Genomic DNA, 19,703 nt, shown 5'->3' with positions numbered 1-19,703 from the left:
GGTCTTTTAATTTCTGGTACATGCTTCCTCAGTTGGTTTGCCCAGTTGATTTCATACAAGGGACGCTATTGGCAGATGGCTGAGAAGCTACCCAGCTTACTTCTCTCTCTCTCTCTTGCGCTGACTTTCTCTGATCCTGACGTAGGGGGATTGAGCAGGGGGGCTGTTCGCACACCTAGACTATACGGACGCTCGTCTAAAAATGCTGAAAGATTATCTTCACGTTGCTATCTTTTGTGCAGCTGCTTCCTGAAATGACATGCTGCACGGTGCTTCGCATACTTAAAAGCTCGAAGGGCACGTATTGATTTTTGATTGAAAAACAAACTCTCTCTCTCTGCTCCTGACGGAGGGGGTGTGAGCTGCCGCCTTCAACAGCTTTGTGCCGCGGTGCTTCGCATACTTAAAAGCAAACAGCCCTATTGATTTGTTTGCTTTTCTCTATCTCTGTGACATGATCTGCTCCTGACGCGCACTCCTTTGAAGAGGAAGATATGTTTGCATTCTTTTAATTGTGAGACGGAACTGTCATCTCTGTCTTGTCATGGAGCACAGTTTAAACTTTTGAAAAAGAGACAAATGTTTGTTTGCAGTGTTTGAATAACGTTCCGGTCTCTCTACAACCTCCTGTGTTTCTGCGCAAATCTGTGACCCAAGCACGACAATATAAAAATAACCATATAAACATATGGTTTCTACTTCGCGGATTTTCTTATTTCGCGGGTGGCTCTGGAACGCAACCCCCGCGATGGAGGAGGGATTACTGTAGTTAAGTTCAGATTCTGACTTTTGGCGCGGTGTCTGTGGAAAACTGAAATCGATTCTCACATCGTAAAATTACAATTTTCATTATAACAGTTTTTTTTTTTTGTATTGTATAGAGCTCCTAGATAACTACGTCCAAGCAAAGATTAGAATAAGTTGTTGCCGAGGTTTCCACCCTGAACTCTTTGCAATGACCCATGTACAGTACAATGGATAATGGATCTGACTTCTTTGAACAAGATGCGTGGTGCTTGTCTAGTTACAGGCTCCAGCTCTGCTGTTTTTGGTACAGTTTGATTTAGTGCTTATCCCCATATTCTTCAAAAACATGTTAACCTTTACGCAGTCTGCTCCATTTAGTAAAGGGACCGGGCAAAAAGTTGATTTACAACATTTTTGAGAATTTATATATTGTGACCTCTGGGGGGTGCACAGCTCCCCAAACCCCCAGCACAAGCGACACTAGGCACAAGTTCAGTAACACACACATTTATTTATAGTGGGGAAGCGCTTTTTCCCTCACTCCCCACAACAGTGCGGTACGCAAACACCAAATACTCTAATAAACACAGTCCTTCTTTTTCTTTCTCTCTCAATTCTCCTTCCACCTCTGGCTCCTTTTTTAGAACACCCAGAAGTACTCCAGGTGTCCTGGAAGCGCTACTGGAAGGTCATCACCGGTGTGGCGGCAGTCCTGCGAAGGAGGGCTCAGCCATTCCCCTTGCACCCCCTGGAGGTGGCCATGGGCCCTGGCAGTATTGACCTTCCATGCTCTAGCCCCAGGGAACCATAGTAAGCCATGGGGGCTGCCCTCTGACCTCCCAGGGGAGGTATTGCCCCATGCAAGCACCTTTCTCCGGTCATTCCCTTTGTTAGAGTCCCGGCTGTCCATCACTAAATATATATACACACATACATGTATACACACGGAAAGACAGGTCCATTTTTCAGAAGTCACCATTCTGTATAGGTTTCAATATTTAGGGTGGATTTCCCTGAAACCGTTTGTTCTAAATTTTGGTATCTTTGTTCTGCTGTAGTCGCCCAGGAGCTCCACACAGTGCAAAAAACGCATAATCTTGAGGTTAAAGAATGTAATTTTAAAACATGAAACTCAATTTTGATTTTCCACAGACAATCCACTGTTGTAAAGAGCTGTTGTTTCAGTATTTGCATCCTCTCTGTTGGCTTGAGCACATCTCTGACCTCTGAACAAGACGTTTTCACTAACAGGATAGATACCCCTGCGGTGGGTTGGCACCCTGCCCGGGATTGGTTCCTGCCTTGTGCCCTGTGTTGGCTGGGATTGGCTCCAGCAGACCCCCGTGACCCTGTGTTCGGATTCAGCGGGTTGGAAAATGGATGGATGGATGGCTGGATAGATACCCATTGGATTTTTTTAAAAACGATTTTTCTTTCCAAAACATTCTTTGTGAATACTGGATACAACTGTGCATGGAAATCTCAGAAAGGCTGCTGTTCCTGAGTGTTTTGGGCTTGTAAATGCCACAATGTGATGTAGGAATTACAGTGGTGTGAAAAACTATTTGCCCCCTTCCTGATTTCTTATTCTTTTGCATGTTTGTCACACAAAATGTTTCTGATCATCAAACACATTTAACCATTAGTCAAATATAACACAAGTAAACACAAAATGCAGTTTTTAAATGATGGTGTTTATTGTTTAGGGAGAAAAAAAATCCAAACCTACATGGCCCTGTGTGAAAAAGTAATTGCCCCCTTGTTAAAAAATAACCTAACTGTGGTGTATCACACCTGAGTTCAATTTCCGTAGCCACCCCCAGGCCTGATTACTGCCACACCTGTTTCAATCAAGAAATCACTTAAATAGGAGCTGCCTGACACAGAGAAGTAGACCAAAAGCACCTCAAAAGCTAGACATCATGCCAAGATCCAAAGAAATTCAGGAACAAATGAGAACAGAAGTAATTGAGATCTATCAGTCTGGTAAAGGTTATAAAGCCATTTCTAAAGCTTTGGGACTCCAGCGAACCACAGTGAGAGCCATTATCCACAAATGGCAAAAACATGGAACAGTGGTGAACCTTCCCAGGAGTGGCCGGCCGACCAAAATTACCCCAAGAGCGCAGAGACGACTCATCCGAGAGGTCACAAAAGACCCCAGGACAACGTCTAAAGAACTGCAGGCCTCACTTGCCTCAATTAAGGTCAGTGTTCACGACTCCACCATAAGAAAGAGACTGGGCAAAAACGGCCTGCATGGCAGATTTCCAAGACGCAAACCACTGTTAAGCAAAAAGAACATTAGGGCTCGTCTCAATTTTGCTAAGAAACATCTCAATGATTGCCAAGACTTCTGGGAAAATACCTTGTGGACTGATGAGTCAAAAGTTGAACTTTTTGGAAGGCAAATGTCCCGTTACATCTGGCGTAAAAGGAACACGGCATTTCAGAAAAAGAACATCATACCAACAGTAAAATATGGTGGTGGTAGTGTGATGGTCTGGGGTTGTTTTGCTGCTTCAGGACCTGGAAGGCTTGCTGTGATAGATGGAACCATGAATTCTACTGTCTACCAAAAAATCCTGAAGGAGAATGTCCGGCCATCTGTTCGTCAACTCAAGCTGAAGCGATCTTGGGTGCTGCAACAGGACAATGACCCAAAACACACCAGCAAATCCACCTCTGAATGGCTGAAGAAAAACAAAATGAAGACTTTGGAGTGGCCTAGTCAAAGTCCTGACCTGAATCCAATTGTGATGCTATGGCATGACCTTAAAAAGGCGGTTCATGCTAGAAAACCCTCAAATAAAGCTGAATTACAACAATTTTGCAAAGATGAGTGGGCCAAAATTCCTCCAGAGCGCTGTAAAAGACTCATTGCAAGTTATCGCAAACGCTTGATTGCAGTTATTGCTGCTAAGGGTGGCCCAACCAGTTATTAGGTTCAGGGGGCAATTACTTTTTCACACAGGGCCATGTAGGTTTGGATTTTTTTTTCTCCCTAAATAATAAAAACCACCATTTACAAACTGCATTTTGTGTTTACTTGTGTTATATTTGACTAATGGTTAAATGTGTTTGATGATCAGAAACATTTTGTGTGACAAACATGCAAAAGAATAAGAAATCAGAAAGGGGGCAAATAGTTTTTCACACCACTGTACATGCATGGAACCAGATTCTTTTTCTAAGTGTTTGATAAGTCTGACATTGTATGCAGTGAGTATCCTCATGCCCGTCTCTTTTGTCTAGGTTCTGTTTGAGCTGGCAAGGTATCATGCACCTTCTACAATCTTTTTGGATGAGTTGGAGTCCGTAATGAGCCAGAGGGGTACCGGTCCAGGGTAAGTCGCTATACCTGAGTGTTTGAACACTTGTGTCTGCTGTAGTGGCTGTTATCTGTACAATTAAGCAGTGGTTTGCACCATTGCATCATAAATATACTGCGTCCTAGGCAGGAGCGGAGTGGGCCTGTCTTTTAGCCCCGGTGTGACATGATACAGAGCAGCACACCCATACTCCCTGGTAATTATTACTGGGCCACCTTGGTAACTGCCAACAAAAGAAAACAGACATACACAACTTGTAATTCGGCTGTCTCTTTCTCTTTTCAGTGCACTCATGTAGATGCAGGAACAATATGTTGCCATGGTCAAGGGTATTGTCTTGTAGTGTATAGGTAGCTTCAGCTTTATATCCTCAGTAGCTAAGGCCACACTTTCCAATCCACATCCACAACATGCTCTGTCTTTGGGATTGTCGGAGATGTTGGCAGAAAAACAGGGCAAGATCTTTGGACTGGGGATGTGCAAAGTAATGAAAACTTGTAGCTGCCTTTTCTACATCCCTTCCATCTGCTTGAGTATCTCTTTCTTTATCCTCCTCAGGTGTTGTTGTTGCCTCTGTCATGTACCTAGAAGTAGAACCCTCTCAGGTGAACTGACTTCCTTCTATCCCACAGGGCCAGCCTCATCTTAAATAACAAAGAAATTAAATAATTGATAGGACTACTACTATGCAGTGTGTACTACTAGATGTACCACGGATATGATAACTTTGCAATACATGATGCCTACTGTATATACAGTAGCTGTAATATATTATTGCATATCCTTCCATCGATAATTTCTTTATATCCTGCAATCATAATATTTCACAGTGGTCAAATAATTTTTTTAATATTGAAAAAATACCTGCAAACCTCCAACCTATCATCACACGACAGCACCACAATGGTGCACATACCTGTCGCTGTCCTTTCTTTACGACCTGCAGCCCCTGCCTCATTAGTATCACTGAGCTGACTCTGTGTGGCTGCTAGTTGGAGCAGAACTATGAAACCGGAAGTGACATCATCCATGGCACCAAACCCAGAAGTGATGTCATCAATGGTGCCAGTACCGAGATTTCCCGTGGATGATCTGTACAGGATTGAGAAAGTTAGTGCAGCTCGCCACCCCCTGCCCTGGCATGGTACTACTACACTGGTCTACAAAAAATATTTTTTGTTTGCTTCTGGGAACTTCAGAGCATCTCTTTATTAAGTTTTTTACCCTGATTTCATATATGGAATCTGAATTAAGCTGCATGTCAGGTTTTTGAAATACACATCATTGACGTTTTGACACTTTTTTGAATATCAATATATCAACACGATATCTGGAGGTTGGACTCTGTCCCACCAAAATTGTTTGAATGTGTTTATTCTGAAAACAAACCAGAAGACGATACCAGAGACACGTTAAAACATATTTATGTCAATTTACCTCAATATAAAAGTGAGGTCAGCGGGCCCAAAAATGTTGGCGGCACTCGCTTTTGCGCTTGTATTGCACATCTGTCTCTCTTTGCAAGAACCAACAGTAGTCACCCATCATGCTCGGAGTGAATTTTCCCTGATATCGGTTTTCCATCACCTTCGTATCTTGATGAAATTTTCCCCCATGCTCATCTCTGACATCGCTTAGATTTGGTGGAAAAATAGTCGAGATGAGAATGTAAAAAAATGCGTCTTCAGTGACATTCTGGTTCCCATAAGCTGATATACTTTCAGCATGTTCTCCACAAGCTCAGCATAATTCTCTGCTCTGTGCTTGTCAAGAAAATTCTGGACAACCTGCACGAATGAGGGTGGTGATTCAGTTGGCTTCAGTTTCCTTTTGAACCCATTGTCAAGCATCAGTTCACGGATTTCAGGACCAACAAAAACACCTTCCTGTCCGTCCAGTCACCCCAGTTGTCCAAGACCTGGAACATCATAACTAAAAAATGGAACGTGCTGGACGAAAACAGTTTTCAGATTTGGAGTCAAGTACAGGTGAAAGAATCCCAGTAGCAAAATGCTTGTTGACCAGTGCTATTATTCAGGCCCTTTAGCTGCCTCCCAATCGCACATGTGTGAGAAGGCCAATGCCCAGACCCATTGGATCGGGCAGCTCTGACCAAGAGGTAGTGAATTCAAGGAAGGGCATTGGCATGGAGAGAACCCTTATGATGAATAGGCGAGAACTTATATGGTTGAAGTTCAAGAAACCACCTGGTGACCCGCGGATTCCTTGTGTAGGGCCATCCACTGTAGGGGTGCATATTCCGTAATAAGAGTGAGTTCACGGCCCAAGAGGTAGTACCTCAACTGCGTAATCGCCCATTTAATACCTGTCGCTGTCCTTTCTTTACGACCTGCAGCCCCTGCCTCATTAGTATCACTGGACTGACTCTGTGTGGCTGCTAGTTGGAGCAGAACTATGAAACTGGAAGTGACGTCATCCATGGTACCAAACCTAGAAGTGATGTCATCAATGGCGCCGGTACCGGAAGTGATGTCATCAATGGCGTTTCGGTCGCCCTGGGCACTTACAACAAGTAGCACTTCAGTTGCTTAATACTTACGTTCCCTTTCTTGATAGGCTTTATGTAGCTTAAAGCTACTTATGAAAGCTAGGTAGCGGCACTAACTTACAACTCCTTTGTTTGGCCATTAAGTTTTTAAGTGAGCTAACATTAACAGTGTTGTCAGCACTGCAGATCGATGTCAGACAGACGCAGTGTGTTAATAACAGAAGAATCTCAGTGTGTTTTAGGCAATATGACAGACTGTGGGGCCAATCACACTTACTACTGTAGTTTGCTAGCTACTTTGCGGTAACCTAGTGTGAAGTCGTGAACCAATACTGTGTTGTAACATGAACACATGGCAAATTTTCTCACCTGTTCTAAAAAAGCTGATATTTTCATACTTTACACTGCATGCTCCTCCATCCATGCTTTGTCAGCATCACTTTTTTATTTTACCTTTGGCGTCCATTGTAAAATGGTTAAATGCAGTGAGCAGCTTAAGAAAGTGGATGGAAGGATGGAGAGTTTCAATTTCACACGCGTCGGGTTGAACCATCTGGGAAGTGGGTTGCCTCTTTTTCCCCTAGAATGGATACCTGCACTCAAGGCCGGGTTATAACTTGGCTCCGAAAGGATATTTGATCAAAAAATGGCATTTCTGGTGGACCAGGATATATTTTGTTATACGAGGTGCGATCCAAAAGTTCCCGGAATGCAATTATTTAAAAGCATACACACCAAGTAACAATTAATGGTGAACAGTTCCTTCAAAATAGTCACCTGCTGAGTTGATACACCAATCCCAGCGAGATTTCAACCGTTCAAAGCACCTCTGGAAGTCGTTGTTTGTCAGTGTGTTCAAGATGTCGGTTGTTACCGCTTGGATCTCCTCCACCGTCTCAAATCTGCGTCCTTTGAGCCTCATCTTCATCTTCGGAAAAATCAAAAAAAATCAGACGGCACTATATCAGGGGAGTACGGAGGGTGGGGAATGGCAGTAAACTTTGTACAAGCCAAAAATTCACGCACAATCAGAGATGTGTGAGCTAGTGCATTGTCGTGATGCAAAAGAAATGACTTGTCAGCCCACATCTGAGGACGTGTTCGGCGAATTCGATTTCGCAAACGCCTTAGAACATCCCTGTTGAATGCTTGTTGCAACATTTCATGGCTTTCTTTTGCTGTTTTTCCCAGTTTAAAACAGAATTTAACACAAACTCTTTGCTCTTTCAAATCACTCATTTTCACGAACAACCCTTCACAGACACAACCGAAGTTTAAACGAGAACTGCTATCTAGCGGCAATTGATATAACCAAACCCTTCTGACTGCAGAATAAATGCATTCCGGGAACTTTTGGATCGCACCTCGTATTTTATACTCTGGTGTGGTGGAAGCCTAAGGTAGGGCTCTACAGGTCCCACAGTTCCCCCGGCAGCATCCGCGGAACCCAACAGGGCTGTGCCGACAAACAGCAATTCCCATACAGCCCTGTGGGGATCTGAGGCACCATTTCAACCCAAGGGGGCTACCAAGTAGAAGTTTGGGGGAGATAGTGCCTTTCAGAAGCCATCTCCCCCTGTCCTTGCTTTAAGGAGGCGTCCCAGCTGAGTAAAAACACCAGCCATCCCTCACAATACATTTTGCTAATGTGAAAAATCAGTATTACATCACAAATTGGAGAATTTAGGTAGATTTGTTTTCTCCCAATTATTTCGTAGAGCATTCAAGTGGAATTTCCAACTCTGAAACTCATTTGTACATGAACACAGCATAAACAGGTTTGGAAATTTTACAATGTCTTCATCTTCTCATTCTGGCCAACGTTAACACTTAGTGGTGATACTTTTGAGTGTCTAGCATTTTCCCCTTTACAATTATTAACACTGCTATCTTTACTTTGTTTTCAGTTTTGTCAGTTTAGTCATTTCATTTTAGTGTTGTTATTAAAACAAAATACAAAGAACACTTGGAAAAAAAGGGCATATGTGCAGGGAAGAAGCATGAAATTTCCAATAATCTTCTATTCTTTATCATGCAGGAAATGTAATACTTTGTTACACATTCTTTATTTTTTCAGAGGGGAGCATGAAGGAAGCCTCCGAATGAAAACAGAGCTGCTCATACAGATGGATGGACTGGCACGTTCCGATGATCTCGTCTTTGTCTTAGCTGCTTCCAATCTGCCATGGTGAGAAAATTAGGTATCTACTGGCAAAGCATTTTTGTTAAAAAAAAAAAATCATATTACAGAGATCGAGATGAGCACTGAGATGCTTAACGGAGCAAATATGCCTGTTGCCTCAATGACTTATCTTGCCACCCATCCACTTTGTCAGCTCTGGAAGCTGATATGTGACATCCTTGAAAATTGTGTTATTTATAATGTGTGTGTGGTCAGTGGAATGGTGAGGATGGAAGGAGTAGAGTTGGCGAAGGTGGGTGAGTTTAAATACTTGGGATCAACAGTACAGAGTGATGGGGATTGTGAAAGAGAAGTGAAAAAGAGAGTGTAGGCAGGGTGGAATGGGTGGAGAAGAGTGTCAGGAGTAATTTGTGACAGCAAATAAGAAGTCACTCACTCAAGTTCCCTTCCGTGTTTACAAGCGCAACCCCATCCCGTTCTGATGACATCACTTCCGGTTCCACATTTCTACATCACCCAGACGTCTCCTGGATTTTCCCATCAACTCTTGTACATAAATTCCTGTCCGTCCGTTATATAAATCCGCCTGTTTTACTAACACATTTTTCTGGCTGTAATTCATTCATGTGCATGCCAAGGTCTAAGCAAGACGAACGGACCTTACAGTATACGAGGCAGGAAAAACCCAAACCTTTACAAGAGTATTGTCTCTTCTTCATATATTCTTCACAACTGAGATGTTTGCTGATGACATTGTGATCTGTAACGAGAGTAGGGGGCAGGTTGAGGAGACCATGGAGAGGTGGAGATATGTTCTAGAGAAGAGAGGAATGAGAGTCAGTAGGAACAAGACAGAATATATGTGTGTGACTGAGAGGGAGGACAGTGGAATGGTGAGGATGCAGGGAGTAGAGTTGATAAAGGTGGAGGAGTTTAAATACTTGGGATCAACAGTCCAGAGTAACAGGGAGTGTGAAGGAAAGGTGAAGAAGAGAGTACAGGCAGGGTGGAGAAGAGTGTCAGGAGTAATTTGTGACAGACGGGTATCAGCAAGAGTGAAAGGGAAGGTCTACAGGACGGTAGTGAGACCAGCTATGTTATATGGGTTGGAGACGGTGGCACTGACCAGAAAGCAGGGGACAGAGCTGGAGGTGGCAGAGTTAAAGATGTTAAGATTTGCATTGGGTGCGACGATGATGGACAGGATTAGAAATGAGGACATTAAAGGGTCAGCTCAGGGTTGGGAGACAAAGTCAGAGAGGCAAGATTGTGTTGGTTTGGACATGTGCAGAGGAGAGATGCTATTTTGGGAGAAGGATGCTAAGGATAGAGCTGCCAGGCAAAGAGGAAAAGAGGAAGACCTAAGAGAAGGTTTATGGATGTGGTGAGAGAGGACATGCTGGTGATGAGTGTAACAGAGCAAGATGACGAGGACAGAAAGATATGGAAGAAGATGATCCGCTGTGGCGATCCCTAACGGGAGCAACCGAAAGAAGAAGATTATAATGTGTGTGTGCTTTATTTTGGCAGCATCATGAGCTAGGAGGAAACTGTTCCACTCTTGTGGTTCAAAACACATCATTTCACCGTCAAACTGTACAGTATATTACTATTCATCATCTATATAATAAAAGGCTGTTTGTGTGTGTGTCCAGTCTGTCTGAGCAGTCTGATTGGTCAGTTTTTCCGTGGTTGCTCAGCCAAACATGAACGAGACAGGAAGTGCCAATCATGGAAGGTTGGCACACAGAAGGAGACAGATACTCAAAATTTTGGACAACCATAACAGCTCCCTAAGTAATCCTATAACTAATCGCCGTTATGTCTGCCACTACTCTTGTATTACTCGTTACGATTTGCTCCACGGTGGCTATATTTTTTTTCTGTTCTCAAACATGAAGACCAAACAAACCTCGGGTCATTTTCAAAAAACATTCTGCCATGACAGGATTATGCAGCCTGTCCTTTGAATATACTGTAAGCGTGTGTAGGGAATGGTCCTGGTACACGTTGACCACAACAAGAATACATCTCTGAAGATATATTGTTCTTTTGCTTTAAAAATTATATCATTATAATTTGCAATTTTCAGCACCCAAATTAAAATAGTTTATTTCTGGCAGTATTACACCATTCAGATGTTCAACCTAGAACTCTTCTTGAGAAGTATCCAACTGCAACGGCAGTTCTAGGCCTCTGACATATCCGAGCACATCAGACACTATGAGGCCTGGAGCCTCTTTGTACTCTGAGAAACACGATGACAATTATTTTTACCTCTTGTATAACTGTACAATTAAATCTTTTACTAACTAGATGCAGTAGGCATTTTTATTGTGATATGTTACTTTACCTAGAAAATTGATTCATTTAATTTTTTCACACAAAAAAGTTATGCTGACTTATGGGGGAAAAAAAAAAAAACAATATATGATACCGTACCTGTCAAATAAAACAAAGAGTACACAAGACATGTTTCGCCCTAATTGAGGCTCATCAGGTGTACACACTTTTGCTTCCCCTTACTGGGATCAAATCTCAGACATCAGTGCCTGAGGAGAAGCCTCTGACATTGCTCCGCAGTGGCTGCTTCGCTTACTTGACCGCTTGAAGATTGGAGTATCGCATTCATAGATCTGAATCTCAATCTGATTATTCTGGATGGTTACACACCACGTAACACTTGTGGTTGGTCTGCCAGTCAGCAAATTATAACATCTGCTCTATATATACAATATATAAAATCCTAAGCCTAAAAGTGCAACGATTTTATGTGACGTTTTTATGTCACTTTTTTGTCAGGCTTATTTTAAAACCTACATATACAGTACAGTATATGTTTGGTATCATTCTTTTCAGAATTTATCGAATTTTAATGTGATGTTATTAGATTTTCATTCTCATTCCGTTTTTAAATTATAAATAAAAAAATATCAAGAACTCACGTCCTGTGTGACGAGACTTTGTGCCAAGAGATTTAACCACACCCGGGGCCTGAAATTAGAACATTAGGACACTCTAGACGGGAACAGGCCATTCAGCCCAACAAAGCTCACCAGTCCTATCCATGTGTTTCTTCCAAAAAAAACATCAAGTCGAGTTTTGAAAGTTCCTAAAGTCTTACTGTCTACCACACTACTTGGTCGCTTATTCCAAGTGTCTATCGTTCTTTGTGTAAAGAAAAACTTCCTAATGTTGGTGCGAAATTTACCCTTAACAAGTTGCCAACTGTGTCCCCGTGTTCATGATGAACTCATTTTAAAGTCACCGCCTCGATCCACTGGACTAATTCCATTCATAATTTTAAACACTTCAGTCAGGTCTTCCCGTAATCTTCTTTTGCTTAAATAGGTTCAGCTCTTTTAATCTTTCCTCATAGCCCTGGACTCAGCCTAGTCGCTCTTCTCTGGACCTTTTCTAGTGCTGTTATGTCCTTTTTGTAGCCTGGAGACCAAAACTGCACACAGTACTTAAGATGAGGCCTCACCAGTGTGTTATAAAGGTTGAGCAGAACCTCCTGTGACTTGTACTCCACACATCAAGGCGCTATATAACCTGACATTCTGTTAGCCTTCTTAATGTCTTCTGAACACTGTCGGGAAGTCGATAGCTTAGAGTCCACTATGACTCCTGAATCTTTCTCATAAGGTGGACTCTTGGTTTTCTGACTGCCCATTGTGTATTCAAACCTAACATTTTTACTTGCTATGTGCAATACTTTACATTTACTGACATTAAATTTAATCTGCCACAGATCTGCCCAAGCCTGTCTGCTATCCAAGTCCTTCTGTGATGATATAACGGATTCCAAATTATCTGCTAATCCACCTATCTTGGTATCATCTGCAAACTTCACCAGCTTGTTACTTATATTCCTATCTAAATCATTTCTATATATTAAAAACAGCAGCAGCCCCAGCACTGACCCCTGCTGGTAACCACTCTTAACATCGGTCAGTTCTGATGAGGTTCCTTGCACCATCACCCTCTGCTTCCTGTGTCTGAGCCAATTCTGCACCCATCTAAAAACATCACCCTGAACTGCCACTTCTTTTAATTTGATGCCCAACCTCTCATGAAATAAAAGACAAACAGTAGGACAGCCGCTGTACAGGCTTTTAAATGTTCAAAGTGCCACGCACCAGCAGATTGAGCAAAGAGGAGGTAAAAAAAAAAACTATTTGTTTCCCATTGTATCACCGTTTAAGAGGGGGTTTCGGAGGAGCGACCACATCTCCTTGGAGTGCGCTCAGCTCCCCTCTTCACACCTCGAGCAGCAGAGACGCGAAGTGGTTGGCATGTAGCACAGGCTGGGGGGGAGTGGCAAGAGAAGCGAGCAGGGGGCGAACCCCCAGCATAATATAAAACCAATAACAAAAGGCACATCCATTCTGTGGTATTGCTTCAGATTCAGAACTGAGAGACCTCAAGAGTTTAGAAGTTTAATAAATGCTGAATACACAGGCCTAATGCTAAACTACCAGTTCCACTGGTTTGAGAGCAGGAACTGAAATCGATAAGACGGGCATGCAGTATAGGCGTCAGTACACCGGCAAAGAATGGGGAGTGGCTCTTGGAAAGTGGGCGGAGTCAAATAGATGCTGCTGACAGGGGTGTCATCTTACAGGACTCAGCATGTGTCAGGTCGCTGAATCGGTCTGAGGCTTCAGACTGTCTCACCTTCGGATGGACTCTCTTGCTCTTCTTAGTGAACACACAGTGCTGCTGTACATATACAAATATAGTACATTTGCAATAAAAATATGAAATTGAAATACAGTATGTAATACTAATATATTTGTTATTTCTATAGACATTAGAAACCCTTTGTCTTTCAGTTTATTTAAAGCTTCCAAGCTCAATTTATTTATTTTTTGTATACTGCTCCTTACTCTTGTGACCAGTAGAGGGCAACACTGCAGCCCAAACCCCAGATATAAGTCCCAGGTGCAAGTGCAAGGTTTATTATAATCACAAAGGCTTCTTTGTAATGGTGGCATAAGCATAATACATTTTCTTTCTTTCTTTCTTTCTCTTTCTTTCTTTCTTTCTTTCTTTCTTTCTTTCTTTCTTTCTTTCTTTCTTTCTTTCTTTCTTTCTTTCTTTCTTTCTTTCTTTCTTTCTTTCTTTCTTTCTCCTTCCCTCCCAGGTGAGCTTTGTCCATCCTACAGACCCGACTCCCAACTCACCTGAATGAGGTCAGGTGGCTTCTATTATCTATGACATTGGAGCACTTTTGGTACTGGGACATAGCTCACCAGAAGCACTTCCAAGTCAAACAAATGTCCCTGAAAGTAGGGATTACAAATCCTGGCAGCCCCCACTGGACTACAGGTCCCAGCATGCCCTGTGGGTGTCCATGTGGGAATCCTACCTCAGGGATGCTGCCATCTAGCTTACTGAGGAAGCAAGTAATCTCAGCAGGTTGGCTCCCCCAATTCTAACTATTTTATTGGCCTCCCAGCCAGGTAAGGTGCCTGAACCTGTCCCAGTTGGGACACCAGTATAAGTAGATGCCTGGCAAGGAACATCTTTCCTTTCTTACTGCTTTCTGGAACCTCTCCTGGCAGTTGCGCCAGCCCATGTGTGCTGTCTGTTACACTGTGTACATACTGAGAGACTGTTAATAAATTTGCAACCGTAATAAACTTACTGTAAATCCTTAAGCCATACAAACTATGGTAAACACATAAGCACTTCAATGGAAAATGAGACCACTGATTGGACACCAGAAGGTAGGGAAATGTCAGTTGTAGTTTTTGTGCATTCTGACCCAAATGAACCTCAGGCAACAAATATTCCTTTTGAAATGTTAAAGCAAAATTAGGCTTGGTCTACTTAACCAAAGACAACTGGCTGCCCTCCCACTCCAAGGGCAACGATGGTGGTCTTATTCAACCTTTTTTTTGTTTTTCCCCACATCCATGCTGACGTTGATCACAAATGCTTTTGGGCTTTGTAGGGAACTGGATCATGCAATGCTCCGGAGACTGGAAAAAAGGATCTTGGTGAACCTCCCTAGCAAAGAAGCAAGAGAAGCTATGATCAAACACTGGCTGCCACCAGTAAGCAACTCTGGGGGTGTGGAGCTGCACACGGACCTGCGATATTCTCTGCTCAGTCAGGTGAGGCTTGTCTTGCTCTTAGGAGCTTTCAGAATGTGGTAACACTTAACAAACACATTTTAATAATAATCATATTTAAATTAACCTTGCACTGCTTGATTTGTGGACATGGATGCTTAAATTACCCACACTTACTTTAACTATACATTACATTGGCTTTTGTAGTAAAATGTGCTCATTCTTTAGTTGCAGAAAATTAAATTAATAAAAATTGTGCAGCTCGGCAGAATAGTTCATGGTGCTGCTGCCTCATGGATATCTAGTGTCTGGCAAGGAGTTTGACTGTTCACCTTGTGCGTGTTCATTTTCCTCCCACATCCCCAAAGCTCTGTGTGTTGGCTGATCTGGGATTCTCAGTTAGCCCCAGTTAAACTGAGTGTGAGTGTGCACCCCAAGTATAGCGCCTTAAACAGAACATACTGTACACACACAGTGAATGCTGCAGGAGACGGACGGGCATCCCAGATGGTGACTCTTTTCCCAACATGGGAGGCCAGTATGATGGGAGGACCAGGAGAGACTCCAGCATCCGGTAACTATCTCCTCCACGATAAGCTAGAGGGCAGCATCCCTGGGAATTGGGTCCCCTTCTGATGCCAACAGGGCATCATGGGATTTGGAGTTCCAGAACACAACCCTGTTTGGTTCTGTGGGTGCCACCAGGAGGTGCTGCAGGGAGATATGGTCCCTGCTTTGGGGGACTCCTGTCTGAACCAGACGTGCTTCCTATAGACCATGTCCTAGCCCTGGAAGTACTGCCGGGCCAAAGGTAAAAGGAGCCACGTCATCTTAACCAAAAGAAATAGACTCGAGAGGAGGTGGATGAGACTTGACAGGATGAGTGTGAAGAAAGAGGATTGTTTTCTGGGCTGTTTACTTTGGTTGTTCTTATTATGATCTGTGAAGATAACGTTTAATAATAAAAAGGGACTCTATCAGAACCCGTGGCTTTATTGGGTGTGATTGCGTCTGGGGTTTGGGCTCAGTGGCACCCCCTACTGCTTACAATTGTCAAAGCCCATTTCATTCAATTCAAAGTAGCAGGGAGCTGGAGATTATGAGCACAACCGAAGACAGGGAACCGGTCCATCACAGGGCCTCACACAGGACCAACTTCAGGCAAGCAGTGAACCTTTGGGGACTTGGAAGGCAAACTGGTAACCCCCCCCCCCTGTATACACAGTGTTGAATTGGACAATGTTTCTGATAATTTGTTCTATATTTAAATTTCAGGAGACTGAAGGCTATTCAGGGTCTGATATTAGGTTGGTCTGTAAAGAAGCTGCAATGAGACCAGTCCGAAAAATCTTTGATGCTCTAGAAAGTGATCAGGGAGGTAGGTGTTCATTTCTATTTATTGTTACGTGTAAAAGAAAGTACACCCTCTTACAGTTAGTTCTATGGTTTTATGCATCAGGATATAATAAAAAAATCAGGAGTGGTCTCCCCTCGACTTTCTCATATACTCAGATATGGGGATGAATATTTGGGGAGAGACAAATTTATTGAGCAAATCGGTACAACTAATTAATAGTCTTCAAAATAGGCACCTCCTGCATCAATACACTTTTGTAGGCGGCTTTTCCATGACTCGAAGGCGTCCATGTAGGCCTGTTCCGGGATGGCTGCAAGGGCTGCCTTGACATTTGCTTGGATGTCCTCAATCGAGTCGAAGCGTTTTCCTTTCAGCGCGGATTTTAAGCGTGGAAACAAGAAGAAGTCAGAAGGCGACACGTCCGGACTGTAGGGAGGCTGGGGGACCACCGGAACGTTCACCCGGGCCAGGTAGACGCTCACGATGAAGGCGGTGTGCTTGGCGCGTTATCGTGGTGAAGCTTCCAGCTGTCCTTGATGTCCCTTCGCTTGCGCGCGATGCTTCTTTTCAGCCTTTTCAGGACTTCCAAGTAGTAAGCAGCATTTACGGTCTGTCCTTGTGGGACAAACCCGTAGTGGATGATCCCCTTCACTCCAAAGAAGGCAATGAGCATGATCTTCGTCTTCAACGCGTACCGTTGCTCTAAAGAACTTTCCATTCCGCCGTGTAACGCACTACCGCACAGGGGTTCCCATCAAGGCCGATCCTACCGCTCCAGTAGGAGCTCCATTGCGTTGTGAAGCCAACACCCACCGTCGCTGGCAAGTGGGGAGCGCGGCAAGGTACGTTCGTGTCAGAACAAAATGAGGCTCATTACTTTTGAATCCTACCCTGAAAATTTTATGTTATGTGCATTAAAGTAATAATATCAACAAGTCAAGTCAAGTTGGTGAGCATGCACTGGTACAGTGTGTTGCCGCACCCACTACACGACGAAACAACTCGGGACCCCGGTTTGCAACCCCCCAGGTAGACACGTGGTCCAGTCCTACCCTCTGGAAATTACCCTCTATCTGCCACAGCCAGGTGTTATGGTGAGTGACCCCTTGGTCTGGTCCAGCCACTCAGGTCCCCAACAATGAGGATCATACGAGCCGGATCACCCTCAGGAAAATGTGCCACATGGCCGTAGTGCCGTAACTGACGCTCCCTCACAATGCAGGTAATGTGCCTCATTCGGGACTCCATGAGCAACACAAAGTCAAACCAACGGTACCCAAGGATTTTCCGGAGACACAGTACTGAAGGAGTCCAGTCTTCATCTCAGGTCACTGGATAGCTCTATGTCTCGCAACCATATAGCAATATATGGTCTAGATAAAGTTACGAAAAATAATGAATGGGTGTACTCCTTTGGCATATATAGGGAAAATCAGAATACATCCAGGAGAGCCTATATAAATTTTACTGGATAGCGTCCATGTCTCGCAACCATATGACATGACAGGAAGCACCAGGACTCTAAAGACTTGGACCTTCGTCCTTTTGCATAGATATTGGGAGCGCCACACACACACTTTCAGGCAACATCATGACCCCACATGTTCTCCCAATCCGTCTACTGACTTCATAGGAAGAGTCACCAGAGACATGAATGTCACTGCCGAGGTAAGTAAACCTCTCGACGAGGTCGACACTCTCTCCGCAGACAGACACACTGCTGATGGCCGTGCCCAAGAGGTCATTAAAACTAAGAAAAAAAAAAACTATCAACAACAAATCAAATTAATAATATATTGAACAATTATTATAAAAGTAAAGTTTAATAAATCGAACTCTGCAGCTGCATGAATAAAAGGTAAAGTACCACTTCCGGTTAGCGGAAATAGCCCAAAAGTTGATAGAAATCTACGTTTTCTACCGAATACTTATAAGTAAGTTATCGTGTTTACATACACAGGCGTAATTCCAAAAATGGTATTTTTGGACTCGGGGAGGTCTACAACTTCCGAGATTCATCAAAATCTAGAAATGGAATTTTTGGAGGATTCCAGTACTTTCCCTATACTTCGTATACGAGAAAGTCAGGGAGGTCTAAAACATCAAGATTCATCAAAATCTCGATATCGAATTTTTGGACGATTACAATTGCTTTGTATTCGAGAAAGTAAAAAACATCTGGTCCTCACCAGGTTCTAAAAGTTTTTAAATCTTACCTCAGATATAAAAGAACACACAACGGATTCCACTGTGTCATTGTTTATTTAACAAAAATGGAGAAGCCATTATGTGTCCACCCCATGACTCAATAGCTTGTAGAAGCACCTTTAGCAGCAATAACTTGAAGTAATCGTCTTCTGTCTAACTTTATCGGCCTCTCTTCATCGCTGTGGAGGAATTTTGGCCCACTCTTCTTTACAACGTCGCTTCAGTTCATTGATGTGTGCAGACATTCGTCTCCACACAGCTCTCTTAAGGTCACACCACAGCATTTCAATCGGGTGGAGGTCTGGACTTTGACTGGGCCGTTACAGCACCTTGATTGATTCTTTTCATTTTCAACCATTCTGTTGTACATTTGCTGGTGTGCTTGAGATCATTGTCCTGTTACATGACCCAATTTCGGCCAAGCTTTAGCTGTCGGACAGATGGCCTCACATTTGACTCTAGAATATTTTGGTATACAGAGGAGTTCATGGTCGACTCAGTGACCAGGCCCTGTGGCTACAAAACAAGCCCAAATCATCAGCTTGGCATGAGGTGTTTGTGCTGATACGCTGTGTTTGGTTTTCGCCAAACGTGGCATTGTGCATTATGGCCAAACATCTCCACTTTGGTCTCGTCTGTCCAAAGGACACTGCCCCAAACATCTTGTGGTTTGTTTAGATGCAATTTTGCAAATCCAAACCGTGCTGCCATTTTCTTTTTAGAGAGAAGAGGCTCCAAACAAGCCCTACTTGTTCAGTCTTTTTCGAATTGTACAGTAATCCCTCGCTATATCGCGCTTCGACTTTCGCGGCTTCAATCTATCGCAGATTTTATATGTAAGCATATCTAAATATATAACACAGATTTTTCGCTGCTTCACGGGTTTCTGCGGACAATGGGTCTTTTTACTTCTGGTACTTGCTTCCTCAGTTGGTTTGCCCAGTTGATTTCATACAAGAGATGCTATTGGCGGATGACTGAGAAGCTACCTAATCAGAGCACGCAGTTAAGTTCCTGTGTGCTGCTGATTGGCTCAGCGACGGAGTGCTGCATTAACCAGGAAGTCTCATCTCACTCATTCAGCATTAACATGCTCCTGCTACTGCTTCAGGGGCCGTGTCCAAGCGCCAACAGAAGATGCAAATGATTGCAGAAAAGGTAAAAGGTTTGGATATGGTGAAGGAAGGGAACAGCTACACCGCTGCAGGACACCATTACAACATCAATGAGTCCACGATTCTTTTTATTTAAAAAGGAGGAAAAGCATATAAGATCTACGGCCGCAGTGTCCTTTAACCAGGGCGCAAAACAAGTTGCAAGTGGA

At 43.3% G+C, this 19,703-nt stretch overlaps 1 protein-coding gene across 2 annotated transcripts in view; it reads left to right on the top strand.

The window, feature by feature from the left end:
* The window catches only part of katnal2 (katanin p60 subunit A-like 2), a 54,792-nt gene that overhangs the window by 32,245 nt on the left and 2,844 nt on the right, over positions 1 to 19,703 (top strand). For both annotated transcript variants that reach the window (XM_051929798.1, XM_028805982.2), the window contains 4 exons: positions 4,003 to 4,094; positions 8,666 to 8,776; positions 14,694 to 14,856; positions 16,090 to 16,192. In XM_051929798.1, the coding sequence (XP_051785758.1) occupies positions 4,003 to 4,094; positions 8,666 to 8,776; positions 14,694 to 14,856; positions 16,090 to 16,192 (469 nt within the window). The remainder of the gene's footprint in view (positions 1 to 4,002; positions 4,095 to 8,665; positions 8,777 to 14,693; positions 14,857 to 16,089; positions 16,193 to 19,703) is intronic.

The sequence above is a fragment of the Erpetoichthys calabaricus genome, chromosome 7, assembly GCF_900747795.2.
Source record: "Erpetoichthys calabaricus chromosome 7, fErpCal1.3, whole genome shotgun sequence".
In the NCBI taxonomy this organism is placed as follows: domain Eukaryota; kingdom Metazoa; phylum Chordata; class Cladistia; order Polypteriformes; family Polypteridae; genus Erpetoichthys; species Erpetoichthys calabaricus.
Note: the sequence above shows the minus strand (reverse complement) of the source record. Positions and strands in the feature narration are given on the sequence as shown.